Genomic DNA, 18,903 nt, shown 5'->3' with positions numbered 1-18,903 from the left:
GCTCTGTATCCTCTACAGATTTGCAAAGTGGAACACACACATTGGTTAAGAAGATAGGCTATGGAGTCAGACAGGCTGAGGACTGCATCCTTGCTCTGTCATTCACTAGTTGTGTAATCCTGAGAAGACTGCATAGCCTTTTCTAAAGTCTGTTTTCTCATCTGTATAATGGAATGATAGTATTTCTTCAAGAAGATGACTGGACGGATTTTTAAGATAATACATGTAATGTACTTACCATACTGCAAAAGTGTGTTTAGTGATGCTAAAGATAGCTAAAATGGAAATAATGATGATTATATATTTTCAAATTGTTGATTGAAAAATTAGGAAAAGATCTGAGATAGGTCTTTTGGGTTTAAGTCAATCAATTAATCAGAACTTTCTGGGTGTAGTAGGTGTTCATTTAACTATGAATCATCCTACTGCAGCCCTCTAGCCTGCATTTATTGAATTTGTATGTCAAGACAGAGTTCACTTACTTCTTCTCCATTTAGTAACTGTCTGGAGCACCATATTCCAGTGTGCTGAGTAAAAGGAGATTCAGTAATGTCCAGGGAGAGGTCTGGTTTCAGTCTGCCTGAAGAGACTATTTTTCTCTTGCCTTGCTGACAACGCTATCTCTCATGTCATTGGCATTTCCCTGAACTTCTAAGGGTCTTACACCTCTTTTTAAAAAAGAAAATAATGTTAGTTCCAAAGGACTCATTCATAACAAATACTTTTTAGCTTCTAAAACCAGGTGTTCGATTTTTTTAGTTTGTTTTTGTAATATTTATAGCATTTTGGTTAGGGATTGACATTAAGTTCACCTAAGCTTCCTCTTTTTGTAACCCATAATCTTTCCTCTGAGATTAACTTGTTTTAGTTTCTTTACTTCCTGAGTGACCTTCGGTCATGTGCTCCTTCTTTCAGGAAGATAACCGTCCTTATCTACCTGGGAGTTGAGGTGAGGGTTACATTCCATTATTGGTTCCTTTAATGTGGAAGGAATTTGTGAGCTTTAAAGGACGATATAAATGTACAGTGATGTTATTGCTGTTTATTTCCATATTTTAGCCATCAGTTTTACACTTCACAGGTGGAAGTGTTGTTCCTGATCTTCTTTGTTACTGTCTTTTGAGAATTACTGGACACTTTCTCTACTGATTTTTTTCTTTCTAAGTCATACTTGCCATTTTTCCACATTATTCAATATTACATTGTTATTTAAATATTTCCCTCTATCCCTCACATTGAAGTTTTATCCAGACGTTCAGGTTACTAGCGAATGCTGTGCTCCTGCTCTTTGTGGGATGAGGAAAACAATCCTGCTCTTCATTACCTTCGGTGTGGCTAGTACTCTCTTCTCTCACATTCTAGCCCTGGAAATCAAACTCCTCCCTGCCCCCACGCCCTTCAGTCTCTTCAGCAGGCTCCCTGGCCCTCCGAAGGTGCACTTCAGGCTGCTCTGGTGTGAACATTCGTGACTGTTTTTGGCCATGTCGTCTCATGGGGGCCTTCCGTTTTGAGTTCCTGGAAGAACAGGGTCTCTCTGACCCTTCTTTAAGCAAGTCTTCTTCGTCCATTTTTTTGCCGCTGATAATTGCTAAATTGTTAATGGTCCTCAACAACTTGTACATCTTGGTGTCAATTAGTTTTTTCTGTGAACATCAGATAAATATAAAACTGTGAGGCCAATATTTCAAGCCTCTCTATTGTGTTGAAGTGGTGGTGGTGTCGTGGATAGTGGGGGGACACTGAATACAATCTAGGAAGACAGTGCATGTACAACAGGATGTTAATTTACATAAGATGGTAACCAGAAATCGCTTTATGAAGCTTCTGCTTTGTACCACAATGTGTTCTGGAAGTTTCCTTGTTAAGTAGATCATTATTAATCAGCACTATTTTCTCCAGTGTGGTACAATATAACAAGAGTCACAGTGTAATTTATTTTTGAAACCCTGATACTTTAGAGAATGTAGAGGAGAGTATTAAAATTACACCTGTATAATAGGCATAAACTAGTACTGTTGTAGGCAACTGGGATATAGGTTCACCCTAACTGAAACCAGAGATAAACAAGGACTCAGGCACTCAGTCGTAGCTTTAACCAGAATGAAACAGGAGGAATGACCCAGGAACTCTAAATCTTTGTGATTTAAATAAAATATTAAATTTTAAGTCCCATAAAATAGACAAAATAAGTTATTAATATATACAGTTAATTTCGAATAGGCCCTGAGTGACTATAAAGTGTTTAGCATATGATTTTACTTTAACATACATTTGTCTTTTATGAACCTAATAAGATGCTTGTTATAATAAAAATCAAATTTGAAATTAAAAATAGTTCTCTTTCATTGATTTCTGGTGGGTTTTTTAAGGCAGTGACTTACACATCTCTGGCATCTTCAAAAGGCAAGCTTCCTGGGGAGGTTTGAATAGGTGTCCTTTTTTTTCTTCATGAATTTTTCATACAGCAGAAAAGTTCAGGTTTTTTTTTTGTTTCTCTCTCTCTCTCTGTTCATCTATATAGCTATCTACCAAATCAGTAACTATTTATTGAGCAGCTACTATGTGCTGAGCCCTATGTCCTGGGAATACAATTACCAATGTGATACAGTTCCTGTTTCTTTGTATTTTTTTTATCTTTCTGTGTTTCAGCTCTGTCTTTGATTTTTCATCTCCTTCTGTTTCTCTTTCCCTTTGTCTTTGAAGCAAATGCCTGTTTCTGTATTTGGCAAGGGGTTTGACTATCTAGTCAGATGTTATGAAAGTCTTAATAGAGGAAGAGAAATATACATTTGTGACTCATTTCTTTTTTTTAATTTTTAAAAATTTCATATTTATATCTTTAATACATTTGCCACAGATGACGAATGGACCCCCTGTTGTAACAAAAGGGACTGTGACTCATTGCTTTAAAAAAAAAAAATAGACTTCAGGAAAAGAAATTTGAAGTGTACCAATTGAGAAGGAGTGTGTAGTAAAATCGAAGTTTCCAGCCAGCAGTGGTAATTGTAGCGAATGTCTCATTAGTTTATCAGCTTTTGCATTTAAGTTCTCCTAATATCTCACTTTGCTGTTCTCCTCTCCAAGAGGAGCACAGACAATCACTACAACGTGATTTGTTATCCCAGGTGAGCATTCAGGGAATGGGAGGCAGTTACGAGGGTTGGAAAAGCAGGTGCAAATTAGGGAAGCGGGTGAGCCATGAGAGATTTGGCCGAAGACGTAAGCAGAAATCTTATCAGCTATGTTAAGGAGCTTGAACTATATCCTGCAAAGGGAAGTCTTTTGAGGCGTTTTTTATCAAAGGTGTGCCATGATCCTATTTATCTCTTAAGAATCCTGCTTAAGTCTGGGGAGGACTGGAAGAGCGGTAAGAATGCACAGTGGCAGACCATCTGAGAGGGGGTTTTAAAAATCTAGGAGATATTGACCTAGACCAGGGGATGGAAAGAAAAGTATGGATTTGACGAATAGCGTATTCGATGATTGAAAGTGGGTGCTAGTGCTGGTTATACATTGTTCCCAGGTTTCTTTTACTTGGGCATCTGAAGTCGGTGGTGCCATTTGCTGAGATGGGCAGTGAAGACACATGGGACATTGAGCAGGTTTTCTCTCAGGCCTGTGGCTGCGATCAAAGTTGGTATCAATCTTCTAGTAATAATCAGGGTAGCATCTAACATTGATTCCCGCACTAAGGCCTTTGGTTGTGAGCATTTGGAGAAGAGATAGTGATCACAGCTGACTTTTATAGTTCATTTTCTTTTTCTCTGCCACTCCCAATGACATCGAGAGTCACCTTGCAAAGAAAGAAAAATCACAAAAGGACAGCCTAAAAAGTGTGAGAGTGTGCACACACTGTGTGTAAGTGATAGCCTCTGAGGACGGTATTGATGGTTCATAAACCTCTGGCCCCTCTCAGTCCAATGGCAGAAAGGCTGAGTAAGAGAGAAAAGCAAATAAACAGACAAAACCAGCTAGTCAAGGTTACACAGCGTCCTGATTGAGAGAGTTCCTGGGTTGGATTGCTTGGGTTCCAGTTCTAGCTCTGCTGCTTAGTTAGTTGTGAGATCCTGGACAAGTTACTTCATCTCTCTGTGTCTATCCGTTTTCTCATCTGCAGAATGGAGAAACTACGAATAACTGATTTCATTTTAAAATTCTTACCTAAGTTATTGTAGGTAAAATACTTATGAGTTACTTTATTTACAATGTGTGGAACAGTGGGTGGCACTGTTACTGTAACAGAATTTCTTTTAGCAACAGTGAATGAGCAAAACTGCAGATAATGGACAGGGCGTTAGTAAGTAGGAGGATTGATGACATTGCACTGTAATGACCTTTTTTTCCCCTGTATATGTGATTTTAGACCCTGTAGAGCAGTGGTCCCCAACCTTTTTGGCACTGGGAACCGTTTTCATGGAAGACAAATTTTCCATGGACCAGGGTTGGGGAGGGGGGGATGGTTTGGGGATGATTCAAGCACATTACACTTACTGTGCAATTTATTATTATTGTTACATTGTAATATATAGTGAAATAATTATACAACTCACCATAGGTTGGGGACCTCTGCCGTAGAGCATGTGTAATATAGGTTGGGTCCTTGCGATTCATTCCTCCCAGAAAGAGCGTGTTGCGGGGGCAGCTCATGTTTAGCCTTCACCTGAACCCTGTTAGGCGTCCGCTGTCAGCTCTCCCGATGTTGCAGGTGAGGAGGTGGCTGTCGAAGAGGCTGCAGAGGTGTGAGCAGCAGGGCTGGGAGGCAAGCCAGGCGGTCTAACTCGAGGGCCTGTACTTTGTAGCCACACCCTGGGTTGCCTCTGTAAGGCCTGTTTAAATAGTCCCCTCACACAAGAGTGAGGGTGGCTTTATTTTGATGGAAGGTGAGCAGTTACTTGTTAGCTTTGATTATCAGTGTCTGAAACTTCAGGTCTGAGTATTGTAAGAGATCGTTAATCTCTTTTTTCCCTTTTCTCTTTTAGATACCAGTTTTTCTTGCAGGTGAAGCAAGATGTCCTCCAGGGCCGGCTGCCTTGCCCTGTCAACACTGCGGCTCAACTGGGAGCATACGCCATCCAGTGTAGGTTCCACTTAAGCACACTTGCTTCAGAAATGTCTGGAGGAAATATTTGCATTTTTCTTTGTAAGCAAGTTTATATATAAAAACCCTTATCAACTGATATTTTGCTAAAAAAAATTAAATTTTGTTAGAATTCAAGTTCTGATCAGTTTCCCTTTGGAGCAGACAAAAAGGGAGCCATTTAAACATCCCTTATAGTAGGTTGTGTGGAGTTTTAGTCGCAGGAACAGCATTGATTCTCATTTAAGTGAAGGGCCTAACGATCTGTTCTGTCCGACATCCTGCCTTCCCACCTGAGATCACTGATTGCCCGCCCAAGCTGTTAATGTCTTGGAAATCACAGTGCTTCTGGGCAGCTGTTGTGATGACTCCATGCAGCCAGGTGCCGATGCAGGCTCCGAGTGTGGCGGACATGTGGGCTCTCAGCATCAAGGCATTGCCCACGTGGGGCAGCTTGGGGTTGCGTTGTCCGTTTGGAGACTAAGGCTGAGACTATTTTCTCTAATAATTGTTGAACACCTAAGAATCAAGCTAGGTATGGGTGGAATAAGACAGCATGGTCCTTATGTTTGTGTCACTTGCAAACCAGAAATAATCTAGAAGACATATCCTAGGAAAAATGTCACATAGATGAACTGGGTTGGAGCTTGCAAGGTAGATTAACATAGGAAGGAGCATTTTTATAAGAGTAATATAGTGAGCTCTCTGGGTTCATTTTGCTTCTTTTGTGTAAACTGTAATGGGATATGTGTGCAGCATTGTATTACGTTTCCCTGGCATATTTTGAATCATATGCTCCATCTCTTGGTGTCATTGTCTGAGAGGAGATATTGGGGTCGTGGTTGTTTGTCACCTCCAGCATTCCTAATGTTCATACTCTAAATTCTATTTGTAACATTTTCTATAAACTGGTAAGAATAATTGAAACGAAAATGATAATTATAGTCTTTGGGAAAGCAAAAATGTAGAACTTATGTTTTTAAGTTAAGATTTTGTTCATACCATCCATATATGCTCTTCAGAGTTGTTTTGGTAAAATTGAGTTATATGTGAATTTTTTAATATGGCATTTGAAGAAAAATGTTTAAGTATAATAGGAATATTTTATTCTTGTATTTTAAGGAATAGTTTTCTAAAATGGAAAGAAATTACAATTTCTTTCTTTTTTAGCTGAACTTGGAGATTATGACCCATATAAGCATACTGCAGGGTATGTATCAGAGTACCGGTTTGTTCCTGATCAGAAGGAAGAACTTGAAGAAGCCATAGAAAGGATCCATAAAACTCTGATGTAAGAATCATGTCTTACGTTGATCATCTGTCAGTTGTCATCTTATGTTGCTTGCAGGCATAAAAATAGTTTCTAGAATTATAAATTCTTCACCTGTGCCCTGAACATTCTGGTATTCTTTTTGATAGTTTTTTTTTATTGCTTTTAACACTAAAATGCTCACAGAAAACTCCAACAGTTTAAAAAGTATAAAAAGGAAAGTAAATTTCAGTACTTTAAGTCACCATGTATTTGGTAAATGGACTTTCAGGCCTCTCTGCACAATTTCTCATAGAGAAAATTTATCTTATATAGATTTAGTATGTATGTATGATTTTATGAAAGTGGAATCATTCTATTAATACTGTATTTTGCAATTTTTTGCAGTCACCAATATCTTATGAAGTTTATTTCTATATCTATAAGTGTAATTTATAAACACAAACGTTTTTAATGTATTCTGGGTTTGCTCTGTCTTCAGTATGCAAATTTTTCATAGTTCTAAGCCAAGTCCTATTCCGGCTATAGCAGTAAATCTGGAAATCACGATGACACCAGTGTGGGGCCTTGGAGGGTATTATATTAACATCTCGTGCACTTCCGAGAGTAGACACACTCCCCTAGTAGGATTTTCAATTAATGGCTTGCAGCATTTAAGTTATAATTCAATTATGGTTATTCTGGTTAAATCCTTTATGCTGATTAACTTTGCTTTATTGCCTCTTATGTAACATTCCCTCTTGAATATACTCGGTTTCAGATCTATTATAGTTAAGGAAAAAAATGTAGAATTAATCTGGTCAACAAAAAATGTTTGCCTAAAGGATCTGTTTCAGTGAGCAGAAGCAGAAGTCAACAGCTGAATTGCAGTAGGTGAAAGAGGCTCTCCGTCTGGTATTATTAGCACGTGCTCGGCTAGAATGCTCTTCCAGCCTGATTGTAGGGTCCTTCATGTCAAGGTTTTGCTGAAGTGGATGCTAGGAGAGCTTGTTATATTAATAACATTATGAAAGACCGTGTGTTTGGCACATTCTGAGAATACTAATTCTACTAGGAGTTTCCAAGTAAAACTATATTTTGAAATTATCAAGGAGCTTTGGCTAAAGGCCCTCATGTGTTTTATGTGAGGGTGGTGACAGCTGACTGTCATTTCTAGGAATAAGCTTGATCGAGGTTTGGTAGCTTTCTTGTGTTTAATCTGATGAACATTCTTCATGGATTTCAGAAATATGGTATATTGCTGGGTTTTTCCAGTGCACTGTGGCTGAAACAAAGGAATGCATCAAAGCAGGATTTCTTAATTTCTGTCTCTCCCTTAACTCATCTGTGGAGGTTCCTAGCAGATTCTCATCCTCGTTAGGAATGAACGCTGTTTTCTGTGTCTCATCTCCAGGGAAGATAATGAGAAGGTTTCTACACTCTGTAGTAGGAAAATGACAATCATTTTTGCAGTTAGTATATGTCAGCTGATATATTTTCAAACTGGACATGTGCTTAGGAGATGTTGATGTGATCCCAGTTGGGTGGTGGGGGGGCCCATTCTCTCCACCTCCCACCACGGTCCGAGTTCCCTTTGCTTCTGATGGAGAGCTGCTGGTGCTCAGGGACATTTTACTCTTTGTGAAGGGGACACTTTTTCATTGGAGTGCTTACATTCTCAGTAACCTCTTTGGGGGTTTCTGAAACTGAGAATTTTTAATACATGCTGGGACACTGGGGATGGGCTCTAATGAGCAAGGATGGATTTGGTAAATGAAATTAACTTACTATAAGTTATCACCTTAGAGTACAAAATTTTGTCACCGAGAAGACAAAGGCCTTCTTGAACTACTAAGATGTGTGTTTGCATTAGTACAAAGGATTATTTATTTTTCCAGGGAATGCAATGAAGATGGTTTACATTCCCTGCAAGTGCAGTAGCTACAGTAAAATAAGGCTCTTTGTTTTTGTGCTGGGTACAGGGGTCAGGCTCCTTCTGAAGCTGAGCTGAATTACTTGCGGACTGCCAAGTCCCTGGAGATGTATGGCGTTGACCTCCATCCCGTCTATGTGAGTAACATTTAATTAACACAAAATATTTTAAGCTGATGACATTTTTCTTAAAAAGTCACTGAGACTCCGAAAGGAAAGCTGCAGTCCTGTTGTTTAGAGAGCAGAGAATACTTTTTCATCTATGTTTTTCTAACATGAAGCAGCTCTTGTGTGGATTAAACCCTAATGAGTTTTGCATAAAAATCTGTGATTATATTTTCACGTGTAGAGAACAATTAACTGGGCTTGAAAACACAATCTGGATAACAGCTCCAAAGGGTTTAGCTAAACAATGTCAAAACAATTTAAAATTGGTCTATAATTGATTGTATTAGACAACAGGAGAATTTTCCAAAAATCGATTTTATGGCTGAAAACCATAAATGAAATTACTTGCTAGGTAAAGTAGACATCGGGCAACAGTCCAGGTGCAAGTATTGTTGGTTCTGTGTTGTATGTGAAGGTTCTGTCACTATTAAAGTTACCACCTGCTATAGGTATTATTGTATTAATAGACATTTTTTTCAGATTTTTTTTCAGTGACTTATGACAACTTGCTGGGTATAGTCAGTGAGCAGTCACGCTGAATCTGCACTGAGTGTTCTGTATCCAGGTCTTAACTTTTGAGCCACTTCTCTTAGGCTATCAATTGATTATCCTATACCAGTAAGATTGAAATGCCACTGCCTTTGATTTTGTAAGAGTTGTAGTTAGCAATAGTCACATTTGATTATTTGACCCGGGTGCCTTATTCTTTATAAGAAATTAATTGCTAAAGAGTACGTGTATAGATTGAATTTTTGTCAACTGGACCATAGAACTCAATTTTTAAGGAACCCTGATAAAACTTTCTGTAATGCAAATAACACTCATGCATTCATTTTCTAATATGTCTTTTGCTGCTCATCAGGGCTTCCTCAAACAAGAAACCGTCTCATATTCTTTTTAAAGAGTTAGAAGCATCCCTGGGTATACAGTCAATATAGAAAAAAGTTAAAGGTTTTAGGAAAGTAATATTCACTGATATTAGATTTAAATCTCATTTGGTTATTAAATGCTTCATAGTACTATCCTTTAAGAATACCCCTAAAACTTTGTAGAATCAGCTTTTTCCCTTCTAGCCACATTAGTCTTATTAAGTTTTCAGTTTTTTAAAAATAAAATTCCATAGGAAATTTATAAAGGGAATCTTCTGCAAAATGCTATTACTTTGTGTAATGTTTATCCTAATTTGTAGTCACTTTTTTGTTGGTAGGAATTTGTGGCAAATGAGCTAGATTTATTAGAATCTTTCATACATTCCCTTAAGATTGAATTTTTAGAACCGAAAGTGGGCAACAGCTGGTATTTTTCTAAAACATTATGTTGTCTTATGTTGTTTACGAATATAACTTTGCAGGCTGCTATTTAACTTAGAGCGGAAGTAACGTTAATACAAACAATTCTGTGCATGTCCTTGGTACCCACTCTGTGACTTTTTCCTTTCAGGATCCCATTTTCTTAATTGGGATTTATCATTGCCTGGAAATAAAGGTTCTCTAGTCTTTACCAGAAGAGATTGTGTTTTTAAATTTTGAGCAGTCATAAAGTTAAAAGTAGAAGAAGGAGGGAACATGATGGAAACCTTAGAAAATTCAAGTATGTGTCTGCTGGTGACTGCCTGAATTTTCTGGCGAGGATAGTGGTGGTGGTGAAGCAGACCTCATAATTGTCCACATCAGAGTGTAAAGTCAAGACAAGCCATTTAAAAGCACCCTTGACAGAATCCTGAAGTGGTTCTCAGTCCTTGACTACGCAGGAGAATCACCTGTAGCTTTTGTGTGTTTTGTGCTACTTTGGCCCCTGCACTAGAGATTCTGATTTAACTGGTTTTGGTAGCACCCAGGCATCAGCATTTTGAGCTGCACGGGTGATTCCAGTTAATGTGCAGCTGAGATTGAATACCACTCTGTAAGGAACACTGAGTAAGTCCATCAGGGGCCTGATTGGTAGGCCAGGTTCCTTTTAATGAACTGAAGTTACAAGTTTGGATTAATACTAAGAAAAGTTTTCAAAAAAGCTTTGAAAAAAATGAGCAACAAGTTAGCTACTATCACAGCTTAGCTAGCTTTCTAGGTTAATGTCTTTCAAAAATTAAGTCCAATATTAGTACAACACATTATGTCTGTATGGCCAGTTATTGTTTGACAAAAAGCTTTTATGTGAATAAATTCATAGTTATAGGCATGTGTTTGTTTTTGCAGGGAGAAAACAAGTCTGAGTATTTCTTAGGATTAACTCCGGTTGGTGTTGTTGTCTACAAGAATAAAAAGCAAGTGGGGAAGTATTTCTGGTAGGTATAACTTGAGTGCAGGTTTGGTATTAAAGTTATGTGCTGTGTGTATGGGGCTCATGAGACTTGCGTGTCAGTGAAAAAGTTAGGGGAAAGAAAACAGGCGCATTTCCAGTGGTTGATTAAAAAAAAAAATGAGTGAAATCGGGTGAAAGTTTTTTCTCGGTGCACCTTACTATATATATCCTCTGTAAATTTTAGACACCGTGATTCTGGACTCTCTAGTACAGGGAAGCTGTATGTAGTGGGACTTCCCATCCATTCCAGGGTGTGTCAGTGGGCTGCGAATCCAAGACTGCTCTGAGCTATCTCTGAATGGGAAGGATTGCGGAGACTGGGGAGCCTGCGGCCCTGCACCGTGTCTGGGAAGGCAGCACTGGCACAACCTGGGGATTCCAAGCTTGTCTGTGCATTTTGTTTTTTTAAAGCCAGTCAAACTTAGCAGTGGGGGGTCGTATGCCAACTTTAGTGACAGTAATGTTAATGAGTTCTGATAACCCACTACCATCGGACCAGCCTTGTCTGTGCACTTAGTGGATTTTCTTTAAGAGGGTGTTCAGAGCAAAGGACAGACATTCAGGGAACTCTCTGCAGTCACACAGCAATATATAAAGGAGCCAGTATTCACCAATCTTTTTCCACTGGATACTTCTCTGAATTTCTGAAAAATTAATTCTTAAAAACAGCAACAACACCACCATCTGCTTTGTTTTTCAGGCCTCGGATTACAAAGGTTCACTTCAAGGAGACTCAATTTGAGCTCAGAGTACTGGGGAAAGATGTAAGTTTTTGTGAGCACTTAGCTGAAATGAGGAGAAGAGTCTTGTGTGCTCATTTATAACCTGACGTTGTGAAATAAAACTTCGTATTTTCTTTAGCTGCAGCCACGTGGAACCAGGTTAATTAACTCACATGCATAACTTTTCAAGGAAGCGAAAGGGAAGTGAGTAGAAATGAATGAGATGGTGATGGACAAATATCATTTTAGGTTTAGCAAAGAAAACAAAACCTTTCTAGGGCAGAGGAGAGAATAGGAGGTGATTATCATTATAATTAGTTTTCAGTACTGTCTGAAGGTACAAGTCATATAATCAGAAGGGTGTATCCTGCATGTGGGGCTGCAAAAACATGTCCTCATTTTGCTCTAAAGTAAATTAAACAACTTGTTAGGAGTCACCCTTTGGCTCTTACCCCAGCTGAGCATGATAGACAAACCAGATGGAAATTCTGAATGCTTTCAAGGGAGAATGCAAGATGAGAATGCAAAAATGTTGACCTTCACTCTGCAGCTTGGCAGTGTCCTCTGGGAGTTTCTGGGTAATGGGCACAGTGTTTGTCAGAGCCTGGCTGTGGTGTCATGCCTTGACAGGTAGCTTTGTGGAAACTGGTCAAAAGAAGGCAAGGATGCGAAAGCTTCCTTTTGATCTCCCTGTGAAAATAATGGTCCCTTGAAGTGTTGTTACTGTAATCCATATGTTATGGGATAAATGAGTAAAAATATGACATGTAATCCATATTTATAGGATATAAGAGTGAAAATATGTAGGAGAATCCATCCTTCTGCCTCTTTGATACTAACTTTATGCAGAACAAAAACTCAGTGAATGGAGTTGAATTGATTTTCTAGATGTTCCAAAAAAAAAAAAAAACCAAACAGTGCTTATGCATCCAGATGTTGAGGCACAGGAACTGTTAGCTGCAACTACTGCTGGGACCTGGTACATGGCAGAACACCTCACACGCAGGAGGTATTCAATAAATGTCTGTTGAATGATCCATGAACAACTGGTGTGTGCTGAGACGCTGTGTACTGCCAAACAGAAAACCTGGTGCTACTATTGGTTCTCCTTTTAGAAAAAAATATTGTCCCACCCTGAACTATATGGCATGCTGCCATGTACTGATAAAACTGGATTTTGAAATGAGTTTTAACTCGTAAAGGGAAATTCCAGATTTTTAAAGAAATGATGGTCCAAAAGCCGCATTGTGGTTCTTAACAGTCTAGTTTGGAGGAAATCCAATGTGTTCAACTCCTGATTAGACATGTCAATCTTGAAAGATGCACTAATATAAGACTGAATTAAAATCATTCAAAAACTAGAATAGCTAATTAGAGAGTTATGTAGTTTTCTCCCTGTCCTGCCCTTAGGTTCGCATGAAGGACAAAATCTGTTAAATATATTGAAAATAATGTTTCATGTTTTTTAGCAGAATATGGTAATAAAAATAAAACTTTTGTGGAAGCATTACTGTTATTCAAAGTATTCTCTCCCCTTATACCTGTTATTTCTGTGAGTGAGGTCCTTTGGTGAACTACTATTATGTTATTACAATGTATTAAAATGTATGTTTACTACTGGCTCAAGATAAATATTTGGTAAACTCACAGCTAACTGGAACTTTCAACTTCTTAGACTTCATTATTAGGCAAAACAACAGCAGCAAAATTGATACCATCATGGTATTTTTCAAATGGTTGTCTCCATGGTGTGCCCTGGCTCCCTGCACACTCCCCTCGGGACTCCTCCGCTCACCCAATCTTCTGCCCGGCTTTGAGACAAAATGGGTGTCTGGGGAGGCCTGAGGCACTGCACATTCCTAGGTCATTAGGCCTGGTGTCGGTGATCTTTGGTGAACAGGTGATCTTTGGTGAACAGGCAGAGCAGGGCACGTTACTCAGAGGCTTGATCAAAGGGTTTCTAAAAACTGTTACTAAATAGCACATTAATTTAGCCAAAGCATTCCCTTTCCTAAGCATTCCTGCTTGTTGAGTCTTTTCTCTTTCTCCACCAGGGTGCCTCTCTGTGAGGCAGCGATTTACATAATGGTAGAATTAAGTTTATTATGGAGGCCTAACTGTAATCACAGATTGAATTAAAAAGCCCCTTAAAACCTATCACCTGGAACAGCGATCACATTGAGCATGAAGAATGGTCAAAATGCTTATTCTGCTGGTTTTCCGGCCTGTTGGTCTGGTCAGATTCTTAACTCTCTATGTTCAGTGCTTTTAGGCCAAATTCAGAGACGTTTTAATTATTTATACTTCAAAATAGGTACTGTGGTTTAAATCACAGAAAATCTAAACTTTTAGTATAAAGATATTGTTGACTATAGAAAATCTGGAAAATATTAGTGCAAAGAAGAAAATTAAAATTACTCATTATCCTAAAATTCAGAGGTGATGATTATTAATATTTTGGTATAATTGCTTCTAGATTTTGCCCTGTTAGTGTGAATGTATAATATATATGTGTATACACATATGTAGATCATTCCCTGTATGGTTTTTACATGCTTTTTTACTTAATATCATATAAGAGTTTCACATTTTTAAAATTTATTCACATGTGAGGGCCAGGTATGGTGGCTCATGCCTGTAATCCCAGCACTTTGGGAGGCCAAGGTAGGAGGATCTCTTGAAGTCAGGAGTTTAAGACCAGCCTGAGCAACATCAACATAGCAAGCCCTCGTCTCTACAAAATATAGAAAAAATTAGCTGGGCGTGGAGGCACGTTCCTGTAGTCCCAGGTGTTGGAGAGGCTGAGGCAGGAGGACCACTTGAGCCCAGGAGTTTGAGGTTTCAGTGAGCTGAGGTCACACCACTGCCCTCATGCCAGGGTCACAAAGTGAGACCCTATTTCAAGAACAGAAAAAAAAAAAAAATTATTCACATGTGCCTACTTGGTGTTTGATAAGTTTTCTTTTTGTGTGTTTTAATTTTTTTCTTGCCTTTACGGATGAAATCTTTTCCTTCTATTGTATCTTCTAACTGGTTTCTGCTAAAAGAAGTGAAATCTATGGAATTTCATATAGTTACCTCAGATTTGACCATTTTGCCAAATTCTTGTATTCCAGCCAAGAGTTCTTAATTTCATTCTCATAAATTTTTATAGGTACATAATTATATCATTTGTGAATGGAAATTTATTCCTATTTCTGTTATTTATATTTCATATCTGTAGTGTTGGTTGGAACTTGTAGAAGAGTATTAAGTGATATAGCAATATAAGGCATTCTTGATTGGTTTTTATTTTAATGAAAATACCACTACTGTTTCATCACTTATGTGTTAGCTCTTGGTTTTAGGAATATGTGTTTTACTGGGTGTTAACATTTTTTTAAATTTATCATCAAATGCATGATTTTCACTGAATGCCTTGAGAACCAAGTCTGTTGCTTATTCATTCATTCAACAACTTATGCTCATTTTGAAATCCAGGCAAGAGCTGGTAGTGACTCTGTCTCAGTGGATCAGGGTAGCAGCCTTCAAAGCTCCGAGAAGCTGTTGGATCCAGGGTTTCCTGGATGGGGAGATATGAGAGAGACAAGTCCTAGTAGTTTAACCGTGTTTAGCCCGAGAAGCAGGAAGGATGGAGCTGCCATCAGGCAAGGCCGGGAAGGCTATGGATAGAGCAGGCTTGGGAGGAAGATCAGGAGTCCTATTGTGAACATGTTGAATCTGAGATGTCTTTTACACGTCTGAGTGGAGATATTAAATAAGTGTGCTGTGAGTGTGCTCAGTACCAAGGTCTGAGCAGCATATACAAATTGAGACTCATTGGTGCTTCCTGGCACCTTCTTATGGCAAAGCCGTAAGACTGCATGAAATCACTAGGAGGATGAGTATAAATGAGAAAAGAAGAGGGAGAACCAGCAAAGAAGGCTGAGAAGGATCAGCCACTGAGGTAGAAAGCACACCAATTACATTATCCTGGATGCCAAGTAAAGGTCATATAATAAGGAAGCATCGAAGAATGTCAATATGTCAAATAGTATAAGCACTGAGAATTGACAGCTGAATTTAGGAGTGTAGGAGATCATCGACAAGATGAGTTTCAGTGGGTTGAGAGAGTAAGCTTGAGCCCAGCAGTTCCCCTCTTAGGTATGTATATCCTCGAGAGATACAAGAAACATGTATGTTCTGTGCAGCACTTATATAAAAGTTGAAAAGAAAAAATAAAACTCAGAAGTCTATTAATAGGAGAGTTAAGCAAATAAAACTGATGTATATCCATTGAGAAAAAACCGAAGAGGCAACAGGAGGAGAGGAATTGGAGATAGTGTAGACAACTCTTTCGAGGAGTTTCGGCACAGAGGTAATAAATAGGAATATATAATAACTGGCAGGGACTGCAGTGACGTCAAGATGTGAGAGGCATCACTAAGGATGACAGCCGCCATGAGAGATTGCAGGTGGCGTAACCTGATGAGATTCAAAGCTGAAAGTTTTAGAGGGAAGGAAAGAGGATGGTTTGAAAGCAGCAGTGGGGAGCAGGGAGGATCTTCCCCCGCTTTCAGGCTCAGTGCTGCAAGATCAGTGGGGACAAAAGGCACGGCCACCGCTTGAGAGGCCAGCAGTGGAAGCAGCGTCCTCAGGGAGGGCCAGGTGTCTACTAGTGCAAGAATGTGAAGGAAATGTAAGAGAGCAGACTGCAGAGCCAGGGGCTTTTGGTATGGGAGGGCACAGGTAGGGGTTTTGGGTTGGGTGGTAGTGGAGAAAGAGACAGATGAGGGGATGGGCTGAGCATTATTTGGGGGTGACTGGTATAAGCAGAAATAAGCATAATGAAAATTGGTCCAGTGGATATGACGAGGGGAGCAAGAGCTGAGTTTCCACATCTGCCCAGTCACCCTAGTGATAAGTGTAAAAGGCCTAAGGGAGGTGGGGTGTCTCCAGTGCACTAACTAGTTCAGTCTGACCCTTCTTAGGGAAAAGCCTCTCTTACCTGTGCGCGTGTGTTGGGTCTTGACACTTGCTGATGGAGTTGTGGGGAAACGGGGTTTACATCCAACTCCGGGCTTCACCCTCCATGACGAGGTTTGCATTTCAGAAAGTGCACCCTGGCTGCAGGGCGGATCCACCACCCAGATGTGAGAAGGGAGGCAGACACTAGGACATGTGATCAAGGGGAAATGAGGAGAGGTGACTGACACAAAGGTGGAGAGAAGTGGGCAGATTTGGGAGGCCTTTAGGAGGTAAAATTGCTTCTGACTGGTAGCAGATGGAATGCTTTTGTGAAACATGAGGAGGAATTTGGGATCATACCCAAATCTCTTGATTTTGGCACCAGGGAGAAGGTGTAATCCTTAGCACTAAGCCCAGAACTTGGCATGTAAGCACGTTTGTGGAATAAATGAAACACCGAATAAATGATGCTGTGCTTACTTTTATGTATAATGTATCACGAAACTAACCTCAGCTTAACTTACCCAGTGTGACAGGATGTAGGACCAAAAGGTTCCTGGCAACTTTGGCCAGGTGTAATTAGACCCACTTGGCAGAACTCCCGGGCCTGCTTTGAGGAGAGTACACAGGAAGTGATCATGGCCAGGAGTTGTCACCATTCGTTAACAAGCCCAAGAAGTCTTGCTTAGGTAAGCTAGGGGTTCCTTTCACATTTTAAGTGGCACTATAGATTTCCAAAAAACCTTTTTATTTGAAAATTTATTAAATTTATTTATTAAAGTTGGAAAAATTAAAATATTATGTAGAACATGTTTATCTACTGTTACCCAGATCCACTTATTGTTAACATTTTACTCCATTTCCTTTATCATTTGTGTTTTCTCTCCCCTCCAGACCCCACAATTCCTTTCTGAACAACCTGAGAGTAAGTTACATATGCCATAAACCTTATATACTTCAGTGCATATTTCCTAAGAATATTCTCTGATGTAACCACAGTGCAGGTTATCAACTTAATAAATTTTTATTGATAAAATGTTTTTATCATTTTATATATATACTTAATATACTTTTTATATTCCATTTTTTTTTGATCGATGTAATAATATCCATTATAGCATTTTTCCTTTATGGTATAGAATCCAGGTAGCCTCCTTTAATCTGGAACATTTTCATAGTGTTTATCTTTTATGACATTGACATTTTTTAAGAATATGATTATACCCCACTGTTCTAAAAACAAAGTTTCTCATTTCATGTTTTTCTCCTGTTCCCTTGTGATTAGGCTGAGGGTAGGCATTCCAGCTGTACATCTACCAAGGTGAAGTTGTGTCTTTCTCGGTGCCACGTCTGGAGGCCTATGAACACCCGTGCCCCACTGTTTGTTAAATTCGATCACTCGGTCACACTGTTGCCTGATTTCTCCACTGTATAATGCCTGTTTCTCCCTTGTGACTAATAAGCAGTCTATGGGGAGATACTTTAAATGGATGCAAATACCCAGCTCTTTAAAATTTCCCTGTAGATTTAACACTCATAGAGGATTCTTGCCCGATCCAGTCGTTTACTAAGATGGTTGCAAAGTGCTGACTTCGCAGCTCTCCACTCCCTCCGCGTTTATGAGTCAGCCCTTGACATTCCACGTAAGCAAGAGCCTACCTTCTCTCCCTTTTGTTTGTTTATCTGTTGTCAGCACTTACTGATTTTTATTTTTTCCAGTGGTTTATAATACATGATTGTACCTATTATTTTGAAGTAGATTTGGTCAGTGGGAGCCCCTTTGAACCTGCCCCCACCATTTTTTGGGTACCTTTTTTCTACTTTGGTATAGTGTGTTTCAGGTGCATCTTGTAGCTATCTATGCTGCCCCCACCCTGGTATCAGTTATTTCTCCAAGGAGCCCTGGTTCCTTTTAATGGAAAGTAGTCTAGATCTGGGTGCTAGATATGGCCATTGCTACTGCAGTGACTTCGTTTCTTGGCCTTTTCGGTGGACAGAGCTAGAGGATGTATGCATGCATATGCCCATACATGGACCCTAATACACACACATAGAAATGCAAATACATATATATAGATACATGTGCATGTAAACATACACATATTTGCATGTATTTTACACATGGTAAGTTCATACCACACCTCTAATTTCTGTCCGTACCCACAGGATTCCTTCTTGCCTTCCCCCATCTCACATTTGTATGTCTTGTCTTTGGCCATGAGACCTTTGGCTCCTAGCAACACCATATTTACTCATCTTCTCAATTCCAAAATACTTATCAAGTAATTTCAGAATTTCTTTAGTCAAACCACTACAATAGATAGTTTTTGGTAGTTCTTTCGCCCTGTGTACCACCCAGACGAGACTGGGGGCCTGTAGTGAAATACTGTGTTCAAAATGTACTTTGGTCATCCGCTCCCTTCATTCCTTCCTGCCTTCCTCATTACTGTGGTTATTCATTTGAAATCTAGGTTTATTTGTTTCAGTTCGTTTGCAGTTATAAGTTC

The 18,903-nt window shown here is 39.2% G+C and overlaps 1 protein-coding gene across 1 annotated transcript in view; it reads left to right on the top strand.

The window, feature by feature from the left end:
- EPB41L4A (erythrocyte membrane protein band 4.1 like 4A) overlaps window positions 1-18,903 on the top strand; it is a 311,568-nt gene that overhangs the window by 206,404 nt on the left and 86,261 nt on the right. The window contains exons 5-9 of the mRNA XM_012659525.1: window positions 4,980-5,077; window positions 6,248-6,368; window positions 8,309-8,396; window positions 10,622-10,710; window positions 11,428-11,491. Of these exons, the coding sequence (XP_012514979.1) occupies window positions 4,980-5,077; window positions 6,248-6,368; window positions 8,309-8,396; window positions 10,622-10,710; window positions 11,428-11,491 (460 nt within the window). The remainder of the gene's footprint in view (window positions 1-4,979; window positions 5,078-6,247; window positions 6,369-8,308; window positions 8,397-10,621; window positions 10,711-11,427; window positions 11,492-18,903) is intronic.

Source organism: Propithecus coquereli, unplaced genomic scaffold, assembly GCF_000956105.1.
Source record: "Propithecus coquereli isolate 6110/MARCELLA unplaced genomic scaffold, Pcoq_1.0 Scaffold62, whole genome shotgun sequence".
NCBI classification, from domain to species: domain Eukaryota; kingdom Metazoa; phylum Chordata; class Mammalia; order Primates; family Indriidae; genus Propithecus; species Propithecus coquereli.
This window is presented reverse-complemented; position numbering and strand designations above follow the sequence as displayed.